Raw genomic sequence first — 24,823 nt, forward strand, 5'->3', positions numbered from 1 at the left:
GATCCAGGTCTGGACCATGTTAAGGAGAATGGTAAATCACCTTGTTAGTCAGACCAGTGATCCAGGTCTGGACCATGTTAAGGAGAATGGTAAATCACCTTGTTAGTCAGACCAGTGATCCAGGTCTGGACCATGTTAAGGAGAATGGTAAATCACCTTGTTAGTCAGACCAGTGATCCAGGTCTGGACCATGTTAAGGAGAATGGTAAATCACCTTGTTAGTCAGACCAGTGATCCAGGTCTGGACCATGTTAAGGAGAATGGTAAATCACCTTGTTAGTCAGACCAGTGATCCAGGTCTGGACCATGTTAAGGAGAATGGTAAATCACCTTGTTAGTCAGACCAGTGATCCAGGTCTGGACCATGTTAAGGAGAATGGTAAATCACCTTGTTAGTCAGACCAGTGATCCAGGTCTGGACCATGTTAAGGAGAATGGTAAATCACCTTGTTAGTCAGACCAGTGATCCAGGTCTGGACCATGTTAAGGAGAATGGTAAATCACCTTGTTAGTCAGACCAGTGATCCAGGTCTGGACCATGTTAAGGAGAATGGTAAATCACCTTGTTAGTCAGACCAGTGATCCAGGTCTGGACCATGTTAAGGAGAATGGTAAATCACCTTGTTAGTCAGACCAGTGATCCAGGTCTGGACCATGTTAAGGAGAATGGTAAATCACCTTGTTAGTCAGACCAGTGATCCAGGTCTGGACCATGTTAAGGAGAATGGTAAATCACCTTGTTAGTCAGACCAGTGATCCAGGTCTGGACCATGTTAAGGAGAATGGTAAATCACCTTGTTAGTCAGGCCAGTGATCCAGGTCTGGACCATGTTAAGGAGAATGGTAAATCACCTTGTTAGTCAGACCAGTGATCCAGGTCTGGACCATGTTAAGGAGAATGGTAAATCACCTTGTTAGTCAGACCAGTGATCCAGGTCTGGACCATGTTAAGGAGAATGGTAAATCACCTTGTTAGTCAGACCAGTGATCCAGGTCTGGACCATGTTAAGGAGAATGGTAAATCACCTTGTTAGTCAGACCAGTGATCCAGGTCTGGACCATGTTAAGGAGAATGGTAAATCACCTTGTTAGTCAGACCAGTGATCCAGGTCTGGACCATGTTAAGGAGAATGGTAAATCACCTTGTTAGTCAGACCAGTGATCCAGGTCTGGACCATGTTAAGGAGAATGGTAAATCACCTTGTTAGTCAGACCAGTGATCCAGGTCTGGACCATGTTAAGGAGAATGGTAAATCACCTTGTTAGTCAGACCAGTGATCCAGGTCTGGACCATGTTAAGGAGAATGGTAAATCACCTTGTTAGTCAGACCAGTGATCCAGGTCTGGACCATGTTAAGGAGAATGGTAAATCACCTTGTTAGTCAGACCAGTGATCCAGGTCTGGACCATGTTAAGGAGAATGGTAAATCACCTTGTTAGTCAGACCAGTGATCCAGGTCTGGACCATGTTAAGGAGAATGGTAAATCACCTTGTTAGTCAGACCAGTGATCCAGGTCTGGACCATGTTAAGGAGAATGGTAAATCACCTTGTTAGTCAGACCAGTGATCCAGGTCTGGACCATGTTAAGGAGAATGGTAAATCACCTTGTTAGTCAGACCAGTGATCCAGGTCTGGACCATGTTAAGGAGAATGGTAAATCACCTTGTTAGTCAGACCAGTGATCCAGGTCTGGACCATGTTAAGGAGAATGGTAAATCACCTTGTTAGTCAGACCAGTGATCCAGGTCTGGACCATGTTAAGGAGAATGGTAAATCACCTTGTTAGTCAGACCAGTGATCCAGGTCTGGACCATGTTAAGGAGAATGGTAAATCACCTTGTTAGTCAGACCAGTGATCCAGGTCTGGACCATGTTAAGGAGAATGGTAAATCACCTTGTTAGTCAGACCAGTGATCCAGGTCTGGACCATGTTAAGGAGAATGGTAAATCACCTTGTTAGTCAGACCAGTGATCCAGGTCTGGACCATGTTAAGGAGAATGGTAAATCACCTTGTTAGTCAGACCAGTGATCCAGGTCTGGACCATGTTAAGGAGAATGGTAAATCACCTTGTTAGTCAGACCAGTGATCCAGGTCTGGACCATGTTAAGGAGAATGGTAAATCACCTTGTTAGTCAGACCAGTGATCCAGGTCTGGACCATGTTAAGGAGAATGGTAAATCACCTTGTTAGTCAGACCAGTGATCCAGGTCTGGACATAGGGCATCCATTTGAGTTCGTTAGAGTCGATGTAGACCATCCCACAGCGACTCACTGTGGCTGGGGACGCCACCGATAAGTCCTGGACCTGAGACACACAACACAGAGGTTGCAGAGCGTTTACCAAGTTTGGATCTTTAACATGTCACTATTATCTGTTCATGTCAAAGAAGTCCATAGTGACTGTCCCACTTGTCATCAACACTAGAACGCAGTGAAGAGGGACCCCTAACCTATAACCCTTGACCCCTCTGACCTCAAACACCATGTGTATAGACGGGGTCAGTTTGATGCGTTCGCTGTTGGCCAGACACAGCATCTTGTTATCGTCCAGGACCGTGTTCATGTTCTCAATCCACAGCGCGTCCACCGGACCGTCCGACACGATCCACTTGTGGTCATCACTGGTGTCGTTGCAGGCCGCTCGCACGCTGAGCGCCATCAGGCCGTCACGCCACTCCAGGGTCAATATGTTCACCTGTAGGGGTCAGGGATTAAAGGTTAGGGGCTCATGTTATGCACTTTGTGACATATGTTTGTGTATATACATTGGTAAAAACCAATAGCAAGTGAGTGAGTAAACGAGCGAGCAAGAGAACGAAGGATACATTGATTGGACTAATTGGTACATTAATGAGTTGGATGGTTAACTGTTAACAAATCAACTGACTGTTTATGGATAGATTTATTTATAGACTGATTGAACAAATGTTGTATTCACTTTTATTTATTCAGGGCAGCCCAATTGAGACCAGGGTCTCATTCCCAATGGTGCCCTGAGTACAAACATTTTCTCACAAACAGGAAGAAAAATGTACATTACCAATAAAACATGACCATAGTTAACAACCTGCTTCCTGCTATTTAGGGAGAGGCCAGATCTACAGTATGTCTAAAAACAGAAGCCCACTTTAAATCTTAGCTTCTTAACTAGCTCATCCATATATTTTTTAAACATTAAGTCTTTGTCAATCGAAATGCACAGATATTTATAGGTGGGAACCCGATTGATGGGAGAACCATCCAATAAATATGTAGTCCATCTGAAACATTTTGGAGAGAATTAGTGAACAACATGCATTTAGTCTTGCCCACATTAAGTACCAGTTTTAAACCAACCAGGGCATTCTGTAAGGTAACAAGGTCAGATTGCAGCTCTAACATAGCCTGGTCAACAGTTGGGTCAATGGCATACATCACACTGTCGTCTGCATACAGATGAATATTACAAGTTAACAGATAGACCAATATTATTTACATAAATAGTAAAGAGAACAGGTCCCAGTACCGACCCCTGCGGTACACCTTTTGTAATATCCAGGAAACTAGACTTAACACCATCAGAAATCATGCATTGAGTCCTGTCTGACAGATAATTCTCAAACCATTTGCAAAAAGCCTGACCCAGACCTATTTCAGTCAGCCTTTGAATGAGAATGTGACGGTCAACAGTGTCAAAGGCCTTGGAAAGGTCTATAAACAAGGCAGCAGAATGATTTTTTATGATCCAAGCAATTTAACACATCATCTAGAATAACCGTAGCAGCTGAACCGGTGCTGTGTCCAGGTCTAAAACCCGATTGGTTCACATTAAGAAGTTTAAAAAGTTCTTAGCTGAAAGTTGGTCAGGGATTCTAAAAGTTTGAAAAGGGAAGATCATTTGGAAATTGGACGGTAGTTATCTAAGTCAGAAGGATCTCCTCCTCCATGTAGGGGGAGGACACGCGCCACTTTCCAGATCTCAAAGGAGGACACCAGAAACAATAGTCAAGTTCAAATGAAGGTCAGTGGTTCTGCTGTCAGTGGAGCAGAGAGCTGCAGTTAGAAGGGGTCAAGAGAATCAGCCCCTATAGCTTTATTAACATCAGAAAAGCCATTAGTACATCATAGACAACAAATGGTTGAAATGAAGTTACAGTATGTGAGTCTGTTAGTGCACAGATGAATTGTCAGCCAGGCGTACCTCTCCGTAGAGCTCTCCCATGGTGACAGACTTGGGGTTGAGGACGTATGTCTTGACAGGGAGGTAGAAGGGGGTTGTGTTTCCCGTGGCCAGCCTGCCACAGGGTATCTAAGGTATCAGACAGGATGGTGTAGACCGTGGTCTTCCCTCCACCTGTAGGACCCACCAACATCACACCATGACGTACTATCATGGTCTCATACAGCTGGATCACCTGGAGGGAGGGAGAGGAAGGGTTACAACCACATGGACAAACATATAAGGAATATACATCAGCACTAATTCATAGATTTTCATTTGAAGTAAAACTGAACCAAATTGAATGATTTTGTTGAATTATGTTTTTGTGTTTATCCTTGATCATTTGTAATGACATAGCCATCATTGATAACTTTATTATATGAAGCACTTTGAGGCCTATGTTATGTTTATATAAATGAATACATAAGTTCAGTCAGTCAGTACCTTGTTGGTCATGCTGGGTTGGGGCAGTCAGTCAGTACCTTGTTGGTCATGTTGGGTTGGGGCAGTCAGTCAGTACCTTGTTGGTCATGCTGGGTAGGGCCAGTCAGTACCTTGTTGGTCATGCTGGGTAGGAACAGTCAGTACCTTGTTGGTCATGCTGGGTAGGAACAGTCAGTACCTTGTTGGTCATGCTGGGTAGGGCCAGTCAGTACCTTGTTGGTCATGCTGGGTAGGGCCAGTCAGTACCTTGTTGGTCATGCTGGGTAGGGCCAGTCAGTACCTTGTTGGTCATGCTGGGTAGGGTCAGTCAGTACCTTGTTGGTCATGTTGGGTTGGGGCAGTCAGTCAGTACCTTGTTGGTCATGCTGGGTAGGGTCAGTCAGTACCTTGTTAGTCATGCTGGGTAGGGTCAGTCAGTACCTTGTTGGTCATGCTGGGTTGGGGCAGTCAGTCAGTACCTTGTTGGTCATGTTGGGTTGGGGCAGTCAGTACCTTGTTGGTCATGCTGGGTAGGGTCAGTCAGTACCTTGTTGGTCATGTTGGGTTGGGGCAGTCAGTACCTTGTTGGTCATGCTGGGTAGGGCCAGTGAATTCCTTGTTGGTCATGATGGGTAGGGTCAGTCAGTACCTTGTTGGTCATGATGGGTAGGGTCAGTCAGTACCTTGTTGGTCATGATGGGTAGGGTCAGTCAGTACCTTGTTGGTCATGATGGGTAGGGTCAGTCAGTACCTTGTTGGTCATGATGGGTAGGGTCAGTCAGTACCTTGTTGGTCATGCTGGGTAGGGTCAGTCAGTACCTTGTTGGTCATGATGGGTAGGGTCAGTCAGTACCTTGTTGGTCATGCTGGGTTGGGGCAGTCAGTACCTTGTTGGTCATGATGGGTAGGGTCAGTCAGTACCTTGTTGGTCATGATGGGTAGGGTCAGTCAGTACCTTGTTGGTCATGCTGGGTAGGTCCAGTCAGTACCTTGTTGGTCATGCTGGGTAGGGGCAGTCAGTCAGTACCTTGTGCGTCATGCTGGGTAGGGCCAGTCAGTACATTGTTGGTCATGCTGGGTAGGTCCAGTCAGTACCTTGTTGGTCATGCTGGGTAGGGTCAGTCAGTACCTTGTTGGTCATGTTGGGTTGGGGAAGTCAGTACCTTGTTGGTCATGTTGGGTTGGGGAAGTCAGTCAGTACCTTGTGCGTCATGCTGGGTAGGGTCAGTCAGTACCTTGTTGGTCATGCTGGGTAGGGTCAGTCAGTACCTTGTTGGTCATGCTGGGTAGGGTAAGTCAGTACCTTGTTGGTCATGCTGGGTAGGGTCAGTCAGTACCTTGTTGGTCATGCTGGGTAGGGTCAGTCAGTACCTTGTTGGTCATGCTGGGTAGGGTCAGTCAGTACCTTGTGCGTCATGCTGGGTAGGGTCAGTCAGTACCTTGTTGGTCATGCTGGGTAGGGTCAGTCAGTACCTTGTTGGTCATGCTGGGTAGGGTCAGTCAGTACCTTGTTGGTCATGCTGGGTAGGGTCAGTCAGTACCTTGTGCGTCATGCTGGGTAGGGTCAGTCAGTACCTTGTGCGTCATGCTGGGTAGGGTCAGTCAGTACCTTGTGCGTCATGCTGGGTAGGGGCTGCAGGTTGCGTTTTACTAGAGACTCCAGGATGGTGGTCTGGAGAACACCGTAGTCATGTTCAGGGATGGACACGCCAGGGAACAGGTCAGACATGATGCCACTAGAGCAGAGAACACACAAACACAGAACCGTCATACGGACAAACACACACAGCAGAGTCTGCAGTAAGGCATCATGAACGTATAACAGTGCAACGTTCTATTCTTCTCCATAGTGCTGTAACATGCATTAGCTGTGGGACACCATTGGTTTGTCTGTGTGTGTGTGTGTGTGTGTGTGTGTCAGGGTCTATGTGTGTTCTCTCACCCAAAGAGCGCAGCGTCGTCTGTGAGGAACTTGGGCAGATTGGAGTCTCTCAGAGCCCTGATCAGAACCACGTCTTCACTCAGGTGGGGGTTCTCTCTCTTCAGAGAGCTGCAGGGGTCACACACACAATACATTCTCTATAAATGTGGGGGTCCCTCTCTCTTCAAAGACATTCATGTCTGAAGTTGTAGTTAACATGGGTCGGGTCAATTCCATTTGAAGTCAAAATCGAATTTTCAATACAATGAAAACGATAAGCTATTTACAGTATTTCAAATGTTTTTAACTTTAAATCACTTCCTGAATTGACTGACTTCAATTTGGAATCGACTAAAGGTCGCTGAATACATCACTAGGTCGTCTAAAGGTCACTGAACTGAATACATCACTGGGTCGTCTAAAGGTCACTGAACTGAATACATCACTGGGTCGTCTAAAGGTCACTGAACTGAATACATCACTGGGTCGTCTAAAGGTCACTGAACTGAATACATCACTGGGTCGTCTAAAGGTCACTGAACTGAATACATCACTGGGTCGTCTAAAGGTCACTGAACTGAATACATCACTGGGTCGTCTAAAGGTCACTGAACTGAATACATCACTGGGTCGTCTAAAGGTCACTGAACTGAATACATCACTGGGTCGTCTAAAGGTCACTGAACTGAATACATCACTGGGTCGTCTAAAGGTCACTGAACTGAATACATCACTGGGTCGTCTAAAGGTCACTGAACTGAATACATCACTGGGTCGTCTAAAGGTCGCTGAACTGAATACATCACTTTAAACACACTCACCATCTCTCTGTTACACACAAACACACATGCAGACACACACAGCTTGGTTGGAGGTTGTTAGGTAGAAGTGAATTCCTCTCCTCCTGTCTCTCTCTTTACTCTGCCTCTCTCCCTTGTTTCCCAGAGCTAGGCTAATCAAGGTGGATGATGATTCCCCATTCATTAATAATGTGCTGTAACACACACACCCACACACACAGGGTGATAATGGCAGGCCCATTCAATTGGATTTACAGCGGTAGTAAAAAGCGAATGAGACAGACAGAAGAGGGTGGCTCTAAAGGCAGCCAGAGGGCTTGTTACTCACACACCTGTAAAATGAACAACTCACCCTGTGACAAGAAAATAGCTGCGTGAGTCAATCTGGGATAAAGCGTGATGGATGGGACAGACAGGGGAAATCACTACCACATCTGGACCAGGAGGATCTGAATGATGCCAATCATCTTTAATATGATGTTGATATAGTGTCTCAGTCCTTCCTGTCAGGGAGCTGTCATCTGATGAGGAATGTGTCAGTGGACCAGGCAGGATGCCCTATGCTACTATCCTATTCTCTCTGAGTCAGCCCTGCAGAGAGGAAACAAGGCTTTTCCCTCGTCTAGTCTGCTCTTCCTGTCAGGGAGCTGTCATCTGATGAGGAATGTGTCAGTGGACCAGGCAGGATGTCCTATGCTACTATCCTATTCTCTCTGAGTCAGCCCTGCAGAGAGGAAACAAGGCTTTTCCCTCGTCTAGTCTGCTCTTCCTGTCAGGGAGCTGTCATCTGATGAGGAATGTGTCAGTGGACCAGGCAGGATGTCCTATGCTACTATCCTATTCTCTCTGAGTCAGCCCTGCAGAGAGGAAACAAGGCTTTTCCCTCGTCTAGTCTGCTCTTCCTGTCAGGGAGCTGTCATCTGATGAGGAATGTGTCAGTGGACCAGGCAGGATGTCCTATGCTACTATCCTATTCTCTCTGAGTCAGCCCTGCAGAGAGGAAACAAGGCTTTTCCCTCGTCTAGTCTGCTCTCCTTGTCACCCTCCTGCACTGTGTGGACAATCAGCTTTGACAATAGGGGCTGTGTCATAAATGGCACCCTATTCCCTATATAAAGCTGGTCAAAAGTAGTGCACTGCATAGGGAATATGGTGCCATTGGGGATGCAACCAAGGGTTCACATTTGCCTGTAAAATGCGTAAGGGTAGGGGGTTCTGGGTAGAGGGGGATCTGTAAACGGCACTATGAGGATAAAACTGAACATCGGTTCTGATTTGTACATAAAGCTACCTTTACCTTGTTTTTTCATAAGCCCAGAAACGGTCAGATACTGGCTTGTGGTTTTGATTGAATAGAGTTCAGTTTTTCTCTCTGTGTCCTATCCGGTCATGACGAGTTCAAAAGTAGCTTGTTTTTTACCCCAAACTCTAACAGATACCGGTTTGATTGAACAGGTTGGGTACAACGTTGTGTCCTAACCTAGACCGGTAGAGAACAACACCCCCTGTGGGTCCTACCCTGCCATGACGAGGACAGACTTGACGGCCCTCATGCCGAAGTCGTAGTGGTCCTGTTGGGAGAGCTGCTCAGAACACAGCTTGTACATCTGGGTCATCTTACGGGCCAGAGTCTTACTGGACTCAAAACCCTCAGAGTAGAGGATCACCTAGAGGAGAGAGAGAGAGAGGTCATCTTATGGACCAGAGTCTTACTGGACTCAAAACCCTCAGAGTAGAGGATCACCTAGAGGAGAGAGAGAGAGAGGTCATCTTACTGGACCAGAGTCTTACTGGACTCAAAACCCTCAGAGTAGAGGATCACCTAGAGGAGAGAGAGAGAGAGGTCATCTTACGGACCAGTCTTACTGGACTCAAAACCCTCAGAGTAGAGGATCACCTAGAGGAGAGAGAGAGAGAGGTCATCTTACGGACCAGAGTCTTACTGGACTCAAAACCCTCAGAGTAGAGGATCACCTAGAGGAGAGAGAGAGAGAGGTCATCTTACTGACCAGAGTCTTACTGGACTCAAAACCCTCAGAGTAGAGGATCACCTAGAGGAGAGAGAGAGAGGTCATCTTACGGACCAGAGTCTTACTGGACTCAAAACCCTCAGAGTAGAGGATCACCTAGAGGAGGGGGGTGGGGGGAGGAGAGAATGGAAGCAGGAGGGGGAGAAACGGAAGTCAGTTATCTGGTCCCCAACTACAAATGACCACAGCACCGTAACACATCCCCAGCCCCCCAGTTACCTCAGCGATCAGGGCATAGTTGGGCACCATCATGGCTATGGGTCTGAACAGGGCTTTGAGGTTGTCAGGGAGCTCAGTGCGTCCAGCGTAGCCTGGGTTCATAGTGATGAAGGCAGCACATGTCATCACCAGCTTGATCTCTCTGCCCTCAAACATGAACCTGGACAGCTACAAGACAGAGACCACATGACAGGAGGACTAAACCAGGTTGTGAGCATCTACCATCTTGTTTTCTTTGGTAGAGTACACATCACTTTGACAACAGGAACAGACTATTCTGTTAGTTAAACTACCTCTGTTAGACTGATATCCAGGCTTTAGTTCAGAGGGATAACAACTTCTTCAGCCGAGCGGACATCCATCTTGCCTGACTGGTATGATGGATGGAGATTAGAGGAAGGCTGTGGGTGACCAGGTGTAGCTATACCTTGGCCATCTTCACATTGTGGATGGTGGTGAGTTGTAGCTACCAGTATATACTGTATTTGTGATATATTTCAGCAATAAGGCCCGAGGAGGTGTGGTTATTGGACAATATACCACGGCTATATTGGTCATTGGTCATATACCACAAACCCAGAGGTGCCTTAATGCTATTATAAACTGGTTATCAACATAATTAGAACAGTAAAAATAAACGTTTTGTCATACCCGTGGTATACTGTCTCATATACCATGGATTTGAGCCAATCAGCATTCAGGCCTCGAACCACCCAGTTTCTAAATGTAAAGATATTATAAAAGGGGAGGGTATACCTTGGCCATCTTGGCATTGCGGATAGTAATGAGTTGCTGGGCGATGACAGACAGCACCTCGATGTCGATGCGGTTAAACTCATCAAAACAGCACCAGGCCCCTGATTGGGCCAGACCACTGAAGAACTTCCCCATCATCTGAAACACAGACAGGTGATTGGTTCAGCAGATAGCAGGAATATAACAGGATCCTTCATTATGAAGAACATCCACTGCTGTGGTGACACTGTCCCCTAGTGTTAGTGTCTGGGTAAAACAAAGACAATAGGAGAGAGAGAGAGAGAGAGAGGAAGAGGGTTAGGATTAGAAGGGTAAAGGAAGAGGGGGAGAGAACAGGGTTTCCCAAAGTCGGTTTGGTTTTTGCCCTAGCACTACACAGCTGATTGAAATAACCAACTCATCATCAATCTCTGATTATCTGACTCAGCCGTGCAGTGCTAGAGCACTGGAATAGAAGGCGCTGTGCTGGTAAGTCTAATCAGTACCTTGTAGTCCAGTCCATCAGAACAGTTGAAGACAACACACTGGATGGACAGAGCCTTGGCCAGGTCCTTAGTGGTCTCTGTCTTCCCTGTACCAGCTGGTCCTGCTGGAGCCCCACCAAGGTCTAACTGAAGAGCCCCCATCAGACACAGGTAGCAACGATCCTAGAGAGACAAACAACGGGTTAATGGATGGAGAGATCCTAGAGAGAGACATACAACAGCTTAATGGATAGAGAGATCCTAGAGAGAGACATACAACAGGTTAATGGATAGAGAGATCCTAGAGAGAGACAACAGGTTAATGGATGGAGAGATCCTAGAGAGAGACATACAACAGGTTAATGGATGGAGAGATCCTAGAGAGAGACATACAACGGGTTAATGGATAGAGAGATCCTAGAGAGAGACATACAACGGGTTAATGGATGGAGAGATCCTAGAGAGAGACATACAACGGGTTAATGGATAGAGAGATCCTAGAGAGAGACATACAACGGATTAATGGATAGAGAGATCCTAGAGAGAGACATACAACAGGTTAATTGATAGAGAGATCCTAGAGAGATCCTAGAGAGAGACATAAAACAGGTTAATGGCTAGAGAGATCCTAGAGAGAGACAACAGGTTAATGGATAGAGAGATCTTAGAGAGAGACATACAACGGATTAATGGATAGAGAGATCCTAGAGAGAGACATACAACGGGTTAATGGATAGAGAGATTCTAGAGAGAGACATACAACGGGTTAATGGATGGAGAGATTCTAGAGAGAGACATACAACGGGTTAATGGATAGAGAGATCCTAGAGAGAGACAAACAACGGGTTAATGGATAGAGAGATCCTAGAGAGAGACATACAACAGGTTAATGGATAGAGAGATCCTAGAGAGACATACAACAGGTTAATGGATGGAGAGATCCTAGAGAGAGACATACAACGGGTTAATGGATAGTGAGATCCTAGAGAGAGACATACAACGGGTTAATGGATAGAGAGATCCTAGAGAGAGACATACAACAGGTTAATTGATAGAGAGATCCTAGAGAGATCCTAGAGAGAGACATAAAACAGGTTAATGGCTAGAGAGATCCTAGAGAGAGACAACAGGTTAATGGATAGAGAGATCCTAGAGAGAGACATACAACGGGTTAATGGATAGAGAGATCCTAGAGAGAGACATACAACGGGTTAATGGATAGAGAGATTCTAGAGAGAGACATACAACGGGTTAATGGATGGAGAGATTCTAGAGAGAGACATACAACGGGTTAATGGATAGAGAGATCATAGAGAGAGACATACAACGGGTTAATGGATGGAGAGATTCTAGAGAGAGACATACAACGGGTTAATGGATAGAGAGATCCTAGAGAGAGACATACAACAGGTTAATGGATAGAGAGATCCTAGAGAGAGACATACAACAGGTTAATGGATGGAGAGATCCTAGAGAGAGACATACAACAGGTTAATGGATGGAGAGATCCTAGAGAGAGACAACAGGTTAATGGATGGAGAGATCCTAGAGAGAGACATACAACGGGTTAATGGATAGAGAGATCCTAGAGAGAGACATACAACAGGTTAATGGATAGAGAGATCCTAGAGAGAGACATACAACGGGTTAATGGATAGAGAGATCCTAGAGAGAGACATACAACAGGTTAATGGATGGAGAGATCCTAGAGAGAGACATACAACGGGTTAATGGATAGAGAGATCCTAGAGAGAGACATACAACGGGTTAATGGATAGAGAGATCCTAGAGAGAGACATACAACAGGTTAATTGATAGAGAGATCCTAGAGAGATCCTAGAGAGAGACATAAAACAGGTTAATGGCTAGAGAGATCCTAGAGAGAGACAACAGGTTAATGGATAGAGAGATCCTAGAGAGAGACATACAACGGATTAATGGATAGAGAGATCCTAGAGAGAGACATACAACGGGTTAATGGATAGAGAGATTCTAGAGAGAGACATACAACGGGTTAATGGATGGAGAGATTCTAGAGAGAGACATACAACGGGTTAATGGATAGAGAGATCCTAGAGAGAGACATACAACGGGTTAATGGATGGAGAGATTCTAGAGAGAGACATACAACGGGTTAATGGATAGAGAGATCCTAGAGAGAGACATACAACGGGTTAATGGATGGAGAGATCCTAGAGAGAGACATACAACAGGTTAATGGATGGAAAGATCCTAGAGAGAGACATACAACGGGTTAATGGATGGAGAGATCCTAGAGAGAGACATACAACAGGTTAACCTGTTGGGTCTAGGGGGCAGCATTTGCACGTCTGGATAAAAAAAATGTACCCGATTTAATCTGGTTACTAATCCTACCCAGTAACTAGAATATGCATATACTTATTATATATGGATAGAAAACACTCTAAAGTTTCCAAAACTGTTTGAATGGTGTCTGTGAGTATAACAGAACTCATTTGGCAGGCAAAACCCTGAGACATTTTCTGACAGGAAGTGGATACCTGATGTGTTGTATTGACTTTAAACCTATCCCATTGAAAAACACAGGGGTTTAGGAATATTTTGGCACTTCCTATTGCTTCCACTAGATGTCACCAGCCTTTACAAAGTGTTTTGAGTCTTCTGGAGGGAGATCTGACCGAACAAGAGCCATGGAACGGTGATGTCCCATTAGACACCTGGCGCGCTACTTCATGTTGGGTACCCTCGTTCCAATACGTTATAAAAGGCTATGCATTCGTCCACCTTGAATATTATTCATGTTCTGGTTAAAAAGGCCCTAATGATTTATGCTATACAACGTTTGACATGTTTGAACGAACGGAAATATATTTTTTCCCTCGTTCATGACGAGAAGTCCGGCTGGCTTACATCATGTGCTAACGAGACGGAGATTTTTGGACATAAATGATGAGCTTTTTTGAACAAAACTACATTCGTTATGGACCTGTGATACCTGGAAGTGACATCTGATGAAGAGAATCAAAGGTAATGGATTATTTACATAGTATTTTCGATTTTAGATCTCCCCAACATGACGTCTAGTCTGTATCGCAACGCGTATTTTTCTGGGCACAGTGCTCAGATTATTGCAAAGTGTGATTTCCCAGTAAGGTTATTTTTAAATCTGGCAAGTTGATTGCGTTCAAAAGATGTAAATCTATAATTCTTTAAATGACAATATAATATTTTACCAATGTTTTCTAATTTTAATTATTTAATTTGTGACGCTGACTTGACTGCCGGTTATTGGAGGAAACGATTTCCTCAACATCAATGCCATAGTAAAACGCTGTTTTTGTATATAAATATGAACTTGATAGAACTAAAAATGCATGCATTGTCTAACATAATGTCCTAGGAGTGTCATCTGATGGAGATTGTAAAAGGTTAGTGTATCATTTTAGCTGGTTTTATGGTTTTGGTGACCCTGTCTTTGACTTGACAAAACATTACACACAACTCTTGTAAATGTACTGTCCTAACATACTCTAAATTTATGCTTTCGCCGTAAAACCTTTTTGAAATCGTAAAACGTGGTTAGATTAAGGAGATGTTTATCTTTCAAATGGTGTAACATAGTTGTATTTTTGAAAAATTTGAATTTTGACATTTATTTGGATTCAAATTTGCCGCTCTTGAAATGCACCTGCTGTTGATGGAGTGCACCACAGGTGGCACGCTAGCGTCCCACCTAGCCCCAAGAGGTTAATGGATAGAGAGATCCTAGAGAGAGACATACAACAGGTTCATGGATGGAGAGATTCTAGAGAGAGTCATACAACGGGTTAATGGATAGAGAGATCCTAGAGAGAGACATACAACGGGTTAATGGATAGAGAGATCCTAGAGAGAGACATACAACAGGTTAATGGATAGAGAGATCCTAGAGAGAGACATACAACGGGTTAATGGATAGAGAGATCCTAGAGAGAGACATACAACAGGTTAATGGATAGAGAGATCCTAGAGAGAGACATACAACGGGTTAATGGATAGAGAGATCCTAGAGAGAGACAACAGGTTAATGGATGGAGAGATCCTAGAGAGAGACATACAACGGGTTAATGGATAGAGAGATCCTAGAGAGAGACATACAACAGGTTAATGGATGGAGAGATCCTAGAGAGAGACATACAACAGGTTAATGGATGGAGAGATCCTAGAGAGAGACAACAGGTTAATGGATGGAGAGATCCTAGAGAGAGACATACAACGGGTTAATGGATAGAGAGATCCTAGAGAGAGACATACAACAGGTTAATGGATAGAGAGATCCTAGAGAGAGACATACAACGGGTTAATGGATAGAGAGATCCTAGAGAGAGACATACAACAGGTTAATGGATGGAGAGATCCTAGAGAGAGACATACAACGGGTTAATGGATAGAGAGATCCTAGAGAGAGACATACAACGGGTTAATGGATAGAGAGATCCTAGAGAGAGACATACAACAGGTTAATTGATAGAGAGATCCTAGAGAGATCCTAGAGAGAGACATAAAACAGGTTAATGGCTAGAGAGATCCTAGAGAGAGACAACAGGTTAATGGATAGAGAGATCCTAGAGAGAGACATACAACGGATTAATGGATAGAGAGATCTTAGAGAGAGACATACAACGGGTTAATGGATAGAGAGATTCTAGAGAGAGACATACAACGGGTTAATGGATGGAGAGATTCTAGAGAGAGACATACAACGGGTTAATGGATAGAGAGATCCTAGAGAGAGACATACAACGGGTTAATGGATGGAGAGATTCTAGAGAGAGACATACAACGGGTTAATGGATAGAGAGATCCTAGAGAGAGACATACAACGGGTTAATGGATGGAGAGATCCTAGAGAGAGACAACAGGTTAATGGATAGAGAGATCCTAGAGAGAGACATACAACGGGTTAATGGATAGAGAGATCCTAGAGAGAGACATACAACGGGTTAATGGATAGAGAGATCCTAGAGAGAGACATACAACAGGTTAATGGATAGAGAGATCCTAGAGAGAGACATACAACGGGTTAATGGATAGAGAGATCCTAGAGAGAGACAACAGGTTAATGGGTGGAGAGATCCTAGAGAGAGACATAAAACAGGTTAATGGATAGAGAGATCCTAGAGAGAGACAACAGGTTAATGGATGGAGAGATCCTAGAGAGAGACATACAACGGGTTAATGGATAGAGAGATCCTAGAGAGAGACATACAACAGGTTAATGGATGGAGAGATCCTAGAGAGAGACATACAACAGGTTAATGGATGGAGAGATCCTAGAGAGAGACAACAGGTTAATGGATGGAGAGATCCTAGAGAGAGACATACAACGGGTTAATGGATAGAGAGATCCTAGAGAGAGACATACAACAGGTTAATGGATAGAGAGATCCTAGAGAGAGACATACAACGGGTTAATGGATAGAGAGATCCTAGAGAGAGACATACAACAGGTTAATGGATGGAGAGATCCTAGAGAGACATACAACGGGTTAATGGATAGAGAGATCCTAGAGAGAGACATACAACGGGTTAATGGATAGAGAGATCCTAGAGAGAGACATACAACAGGTTAATTGATAGAGAGATCCTAGAGAGATCCTAGAGAGAGACATAAAACAGGTTAATGGCTAGAGAGATCCTAGAGAGAGACAACAGGTTAATGGATAGAGAGATCCTAGAGAGAGACATACAACGGATTAATGGATAGAGAGATCCTAGAGAGAGACATACAACGGGTTAATGGATAGAGAGATTCTAGAGAGAGACATACAACGGGTTAATGGATGGAGAGATTCTAGAGAGAGACATACAACGGGTTAATGGATAGAGAGATCCTAGAGAGAGACATACAACGGGTTAATGGATGGAGAGATTCTAGAGAGAGACATACAACGGGTTAATGGATAGAGAGATCCTAGAGAGAGACATACAACGGGTTAATGGATGGAGAGATCCTAGAGAGAGACATACAACGGGTTAATGGATGGAAAGATCCTAGAGAGAGACATACAACGGGTTAATGGATGGAGAGATCCTAGAGAGAGACATACAACAGGTTAATGGATAGAGAGATCCTAGAGAGAGACATACAACAGGTTCATGGATGGAGAGATTCTAGAGAGAGTCATACAACGGGTTAATGGATAGAGAGATCCTAGAGAGAGACATACAACGGGTTAATGGATAGAGAGATCCTAGAGAGAGACATACAACAGGTTAATGGATAGAGAGATCCTAGAGAGAGACATACAACGAGTTAATGGATAGAGAGATCCTAGAGAGAGACATACAACAGGTTAATGGATAGAGAGATCCTAGAGAGAGACATACAACGGGTTAATGGATAGAGAGATCCTAGAGAGAGACAACAGGTTAATGGGTGGAGAGATCCTAGAGAGAGACATAAAACAGGTTAATGGATAGAGAGATCCTAGAGAGAGACAACAGGTTAATGGATGGAGAGATCCTAGAGAGAGACATACAACGGGTTAATGGATAGAGAGATCCTAGAGAGAGACATACAACGGATTAATGGATAGAGAGATCCTAGAGAGAGACATACAACAGGTTAATGGATAGAGAGATCCTAGAGTGAGACATACAACAGGTTAATGGATGGAGAGATCCTAGAGAGAGACATACAACAGGTTAATGGCTAGAGAGATCCTAGAGAGAGACATACAACGGGTTAATGGATGGAGAGATCCTAGAGAGAGACAACAGGTTAATGGATAGAGAGATCCTAGAGAGAGACATACAACGGGTTAATGGATGGAGAGATCCTAGAGAGAGACATACAACAGGTTAATGGCTAGAGAGATCCTAGAGAGAGACATACAACAGGTTAATGGATAGAGAGATCCTAGAGAGAGACATACAACGGGTTAATGGATAGAGAGATCCTAGAGAGAGACATACAACGGGTTAATGGATGGAGAGATCCTAGAGAGAGACATACAACGGGTTAATGGATAGAGATATCCTAGAGAGAGACAACAGGTTAACGGGTGGAGAGATCCTAGAGAGAGACATACAATGGGTTAATGGGTGGAGAGATCCTAGAGAGATCCTAGAGAGAGACAACAGGTTAATGGGTGGAGAGATCCTAGAGAGAGACAACAGGTTAATGGATGGAGAGATCCTAGAGAGAGACATACAACGGGTTAATGGATAGAGAGATCCTAGAGAGACATACAACGGGTTAATGGATGGAGAGATCCTAGAGAGATCCTAGAGAGAGACAACAGGTTAATGGATGGAGAGATCCTAGAGAGATCCTAGAGAGAAACAGCAGGTTAATGGGTGGAGAGATCCTAGAGAGATCCTAGAGAGAGACAACAGGTTAATGGGTGGAGAGATCCTAGAGAGAGACAACAGGTTAATGGGTGGAGAGATCCTAGAGAGATCCTAGAGAGAGACAACAGGTTAATGGGTGGAGAGATCCTAGAGAGATCCTAGAGAGAGACAACAGGTTAATGGGTGGAGAGATCCTAGAGAGATCCTAGAGAGAGACAACAGGTTAATGGGTGGAGAGATCCTACAGAGATCCTAGAGAGATCCTAGAGAGAGACAACAGGTTAATGTGTGGAGAGATCCTAGAGAGAGACAACAGGTTAATGGGTGGAGAGATCCTAGAGAGATCCTAGAGAGAGACAGCAGGTTAATGGATAGAGAGAGATCCTAGAGAGAGAAAGCAGGTTAATGGGTGGAGAGATCCTAGAGAGATCCTAGAGAGAGACAACAGGTTAATGGGTGGAGAGATCCTAGAGAGATCCTAGAGAGACAGCAGGTTAATGGGTGGAGAGATCCTAGAGAGAGACAACAGGTTAATGGGTGGAGAGATCCTAGAGAGATCCTAGAGAGAGACAACAGGTTAATGGGTGGAGAGATCCTAGAGAGATCCTAGAGAGAGACAACAGGTTAATGGGTGGAGTGATCCTAGAGAGATCCTACAGAGAAACAGCAGGTTAATGGGTGGAGAGATCCTAGAGAGATCCTAGAGAGAGACAACAGGTTAATGGGTGGAGAGATCCTAGAGAGATCCTAGAGAGAGACAACAGGTTAATGGGTGGAGAGATCCTAGAGAGAGACAACAGGTTAATGGGTGGAGAGATCCTAGAGAGAGACAACAGGTTAATGGGTGGAGAGATCCTAGAGAGATCCTAGAGAGAGACAACAGGTTAATGGGTGGAGAGATCCTAGAGAGATCCTAGAGAGAGACAACAGGTTAATGGGTGGAGTGATCCTAGAGAGATCCTACAGAGAAACAGCAGGTTAATGGGTGGAGAGATCCTAGAGAGATCCTAGAGAGAGACAACAGGTTAATGGGTGGAGAGATCCTAGAGAGATCCTAGAGAGAGACAACAGGTTAATGGGTGGAGAGATCCTAGAGAGAGACAACAGGTTAATGGGTGGAGAGATCCTACAGAGATCCTAGAGAGATCCTAGAGAGAGACAACAGGTTAATGTGTGGAGAGATCCTAGAGAGAGACATACAACAGGTTAATGGCTAGAGAGATCCTAGAGAGAGACATACAACAGGTTAATGGATAGAGAGATCCTAGAGAGAGACATACAACGGGTTAATGGATAGAGAGATCCTAGAGAGAGACATACAACGGGTTAATGGATGGAGAGATCCTAGAGAGAGACATACAACGGGTTAATGGATAGAGATATCCTAGAGAGAGACAACAGGTTAACGGGTGGAGAGATCCTAGAGAGAGACATACAATGGGTTAATGGGTGGAGAGATCCTAGAGAGATCCTAGAGAGAGACAACAGGTTAATGGGTGGAGAGATCCTAGAGAGAGACAACAGGTTAATGGATGGAGAGATCCTAGAGAGAGACATACAACGGGTTAATGGATGGAGAGATCCTAGAGAGATCCTAGAGAGAGACAACAGGTTAATGGATGGAGAGATCCTAGAGAGATCCTAGAGAGAAACAGCAGGTTAATGGGTGGAGAGATCCTAGAGAGATCCTAGAGAGAGACAACAGGTTAATGGGTGGAGAGATCCTAGAGAGAGACAACAGGTTAATGGGTGGAGAGATCCTAGAGAGATCCTAGAGAGAGACAACAGGTTAATGGGTGGAGAGATCCTAGAGAGATCCTAGAGAGAGACAACAGGTTAATGGGTGGAGAGATCCTAGAGAGATGCTAGAGAGAGACAACAGGTTAATGGGTGGAGAGATCCTACAGAGATCCTAGAGAGATCCTAGAGAGAGACAACAGGTTAATGTGTGGAGAGATCCTAGAGAGAGACAACAGGTTAATGGGTGGAGAGATCCTAGAGAGATCCTAGAGAGAGACAGCAGGTTAATGGATAGAGAGATCCTAGAGAGAGAAAGCAGGTTAATGGGTGGAGAGATCCTAGAGAGATCCTAGAGAGAGACAACAGGTTAATGGGTGGAGAGATCCTAGAGAGATCCTAGAGAGACAGCAGGTTAATGGGTGGAGAGATCCTAGAGAGAGACAACAGGTTAATGGGTGGAGAGATCCTAGAGAGATCCTAGAGAGAGACAACAGGTTAATGGGTGGAGAGATCCTAGAGAGATCCTAGAGAGAGACAACAGGTTAATGGGTGGAGAGATCCTAGAGAGATCCTACAGAGAAACAGCAGGTTAATGGGTGGAGAGATCCTAGAGAGATCCTAGAGAGAGACAACAGGTTAATGGGTGGAGAGATCCTAGAGAGATCCTAGAGAGAGACAACAGGTTAATGGGTGGAGAGATCCTAGAGAGAGACAACAGGTTAATGGGTGGAGAGATCCTAGAGAGATCCTAGAGAGAGACAACAGGTTAATGGATGGAGAGATCCTAGAGAGAGACATACAACAGGTTAATGGATAGAGAGATCCTAGAGAGAGACATACAACAGGTTCATGGATGGAGAGATTCTAGAGAGAGTCATACAACGGGTTAATGGATAGAGAGATCCTAGAGAGAGACATACAACGGGTTAATGGATAGAGAGATCCTAGAGAGAGACATACAACAGGTTAATGGATAGAGAGATCCTAGAGAGAGACATACAACGGGTTAATGGAAAGAGAGATCCTAGAGAGACATACAACAGGTTAATGGATAGAGAGATCCTAGAGAGAGACATACAACGGGTTAATGGATAGAGAGATCCTAGAGAGAGACAACAGGTTAATGGGTGGAGAGATCCTAGAGAGAGACATAAAACAGGTTAATGGATAGAGAGATCCTAGAGAGAGACAACAGGTTAATGGATGGAGAGATCCTAGAGAGAGACAACAGGTTAATGGGTGGAGAGATCCTAGAGAGATCCTACAGAGAAACAGCAGGTTAATGGGTGGAGAGATCCTAGAGAGATCCTAGAGAGAGACAACAGGTTAATGGGTGGAGAGATCCTAGAGAGATCCTAGAGAGAGACAACAGGTTAATGGGTGGAGAGATCCTAGAGAGAGACAACAGGTTAATGGGTGGAGAGATCCTAGAGAGATCCTAGAGAGAGACAACAGGTTAATGGGTGGAGAGATCCTAGAGAGAGACAACAGAGAAACAGCAGGTTAATGGGTGGAGAGATCCTAGAGAGATCCTACAGAGAAACAGCAGGTTAATGGGTGGAGAGATCCTAGAGAGATCCTACAGAGACACAACAGGTTAATGGGTGGAGAGATCCTAGAGAGATCCTACAGAGAGACAGCAGGTTAATGGGTGGAGAGATCCTAGAGAGATCCTACAGAGAGACAACAGGTTAATGGGTGGAGAGATCCTAGAGAGATCCTAGAGAGAGACAACAGGTTAATGGGTGGAGAGATCCTACAGAGATCTTAGAGAGATCCTAGAGAGAGACAACAGGTTAATGTGTGGAGAGATCCTAGAGAGAGACAACAGGTTAATGGGTGGAGAGATCCTAGAGAGATCCTAGAGAGAGACAGCAGGTTAATGGATAGAGAGATCCTAGAGAGAGACAGCAGGTTAATAGGTGGAGAGATCCTAGAGAGATCCTAGAGAGAGACAACAGGTTAATGGGTGGAGAGATCCTAGAGAGATCCTAGAGAGACAGCAGGTTAATGGGTGGAGAGATCCTAGAGAGAGACAACAGGTTAATGGGTGGAGAGATCCTAGAGAGATCCTAGAGAGAGACAACAGGTTAATGGGTGGAGAGATCCTAGAGAGATCCTAGAGAGAGACAACAGGTTAATGGGTGGAGAGATCCTAGAGAGATCCTACAGAGAAACAGCAGGTTAATGGGTGGAGAGATCCTAGAGAGATCCTAGAGAGAGACAACAGGTTAATGGGTGGAGAGATCCTAGAGAGATCCTAGAGAGAGACAACAGGTTAATGGGTGGAGAGATCCTAGAGAGAGACAACAGGTTAATGGGTGGAGAGATCCTAGAGAGATCCTAGAGAGAGACAACAGGTTAATGGATGGAGAGATCCTAGAGAGAGACATACAACAGGTTAATGGATAGAGAGATCCTAGAGAGAGACATACAACGGATTAATGGATAGAGATCCTAGAGAGAGACATACAACAGGTTAATGGATAGAGAGATCCTAGAGAGAGACATACAACGGGTTAATGGATAGAGAGATCCTAGAGAGAGACATACAACAGGTTAATGGATAGAGAGATCCTAGAGAGAGACATACAACGGGTTAATGGATAGAGAGATCCTAGAGAGAGACATACAACAGGTTAATGGATAGAGAGATCCTAGAGAGAGACATACAACGGGTTAATGGATAGAGAGATCCTAGAGAGAGACAACAGGTTAATGGGTGGAGAGATCCTAGAGAGAGACATAAAACAGGTTAATGGATAGAGAGATCCTAGAGAGAGACAACAGGTTAATGGATGGAGAGATCCTAGAGAGAGACAACAGGTTAATGGGTGGAGAGATCCTAGAGAGATCCTAGAGAGAGACAACAGGTTAATGGGTGGAGAGATCCTAGAGAGATCCTAGAGAGAGACAACAGGTTAATGGGTGGAGAGATCCTAGAGAGATCCTACAGAGAAACAGCAGGTTAATGGGTGGAGAGATCCTAGAGAGATCCTAGAGAGAGACAACAGGTTAATGGGTGGAGAGATCCTAGAGAGATCCTAGAGAGACACAACAGGTTAATGGGTGGAGAGATCCTAGAGAGATCCTACAGAGAGACAACAGGTTAATGGGTGGAGAGATCCTAGAGAGATCCTACAGAGAGACAGCAGGTTAATGGGTGGAGAGATCCTAGAGAGATCCTAGAGAGAGACAACAGGTTAATGGGTGGAGAGATCCTAGAGAGATCCTACAGAGAGACAGCAGGTTAATGGGTGGAGAGATCCTAGAGAGATCCTACAGAGACACAACAGGTTTGTGGAATTTCTTTCCTTCTTAATGCATTTGAGCCAATCAGTTGTGTTGTGACAAGGTAGGGGTGGTATACAGAAGATAGTCCTATTTGGTAAAAGACCAAGTCCATATTATGGCAAAAACAGCTCAAATAAGCAAAGAGAAACTACAGTCCATCATTACTTTAAGACATGAAGGTCAGTCAATCAGGAAAATTAAGAACTTTGAAAGTTGCTTCAAGTGCAGTCGCAAAAACGACTGACAAGCGTGATGATGAAACTGGCTCTCATGAGGACCGCCACAGGAAAGGAAGACCCAGAGTTACCTCTGCTGCAGAGGATACGTTCATTAGAGTTACCAGCCTCAGAAATTGCAGCCCAAATAGACGCTTCACAGAGTTCAAGTAACAGACACATCTCAACATCAACTGTTCAGAGGAGAATGTGTGAATCAGGCCTTCATGGTCAAATTGCCACAAAGAAACCACTACTAAAGGACACCAATAATAAGAAGAGACTTGCTTGGGCCAAGAAACACGAGCAATGAACATTAGACCGGTGGAAATCTGTCCTTTGGTTTGAGATTTTTGGTTCTAACCGCTGTTTGTTTGTGAGACGCAGAGTAGGTGAACGGATGATCTCTGCATGTGTAGTTCCCACCGTGAAGCATGGAGGAGGAGGTGTGATGGTGTGGGGGTGCTTTGTTGGTGACGATGTCAGTGATTTACTTAGAATTCAAGGCACACTTAACCAGCATGGCTACCACAGCATTCTGCAGCAATATGCCATCCCATCTGGTTTGAGCTTAGTGGGACTATCATTTGTTTTTCAACAGGACAATGACCCAACACACCTCCAGGCTGTGTAAGGGCTATTTGACCAGGAAGGAGAGTGATGAGTGCTGCATCAGATGACCTGGTCTCCACAATTCCCCCGACCTCAACCCAATTGAGATGGTTTGGGATGAGTTGGACCGCAGAGTGAAGAGCAGCCAACAAGTATTAAGCATACGTGGGAACTCCTTCAAGACTGTTGGAAAAGCATTCCAGGTGAAGCTGGTTGAGAGAATGCCAAGAGTGGGCAAAGCTGTCATCAAGGCAAAGGGTGGCTACTTTGAAGAATCTCAAATATAAAATATATTTTGATTTGTTTAACTTTGAGACACGGGGGAACATGGGCATGTTAATCAAGGCATCCTGACACATATTACCCCATGCAGTGCTTTTCAAATAGATGTCTGATGAGTGAAAATGTCCTGAAGCGCATGCACACACACACACACACACACACACACACACACACACACACACACACACACACACACACACACACACACACACACACACACAAAGACAATCATGCACAGAAGGATACCATCTGCAATGTCTTAGACTGTTGCTGTGATACATTGTTTGTTACCCTTCTTGAGGTGTGTGTGTGTGTGTGTGTGTGTGTGTGTGTGTGTGTGTGTGTGTGTGTGTGTGTTACTGTGAGAGGGGTGATGACGAGGCGAGGGCAGGCCCCCAGGTATTCATATCCATATATGTATGTGGACAGAGCCATCCTGGCCACACAGTTATCTAGGTCCAAGTCCCAGTAGTAACGCAGCTGCCTCTGCCACTCAAAGTTACTGCTGGAGTCAACCTACACACACACACACACACACACACACA

General features: G+C 44.7%; 1 protein-coding gene across 1 annotated transcript in view; it reads right to left on the minus strand.

Annotated features, from left to right (window-relative positions):
• Positions 1-24,823, minus strand: part of LOC106599229 (dynein axonemal heavy chain 6-like) — a gene marked incomplete at both ends in the record, with an annotated part of 90,674 nt that overhangs the window by 25,564 nt on the left and 40,287 nt on the right. Inside the window, 11 exon segments of the mRNA XM_045711662.1 lie at positions 2,187-2,309; positions 2,478-2,699; positions 4,185-4,283; positions 4,285-4,398; positions 6,238-6,364; positions 6,571-6,678; positions 8,868-9,016; positions 9,599-9,766; positions 10,355-10,492; positions 10,840-11,001; positions 24,639-24,794. Coding sequence (XP_045567618.1) covers positions 2,187-2,309; positions 2,478-2,699; positions 4,185-4,283; positions 4,285-4,398; positions 6,238-6,364; positions 6,571-6,678; positions 8,868-9,016; positions 9,599-9,766; positions 10,355-10,492; positions 10,840-11,001; positions 24,639-24,794 — 1,566 coding nt within the window.

This window comes from Salmo salar, unplaced genomic scaffold, assembly GCF_905237065.1.
Source record: "Salmo salar unplaced genomic scaffold, Ssal_v3.1, whole genome shotgun sequence".
In the NCBI taxonomy this organism is placed as follows: Eukaryota; Metazoa; Chordata; class Actinopteri; order Salmoniformes; family Salmonidae; genus Salmo; species Salmo salar.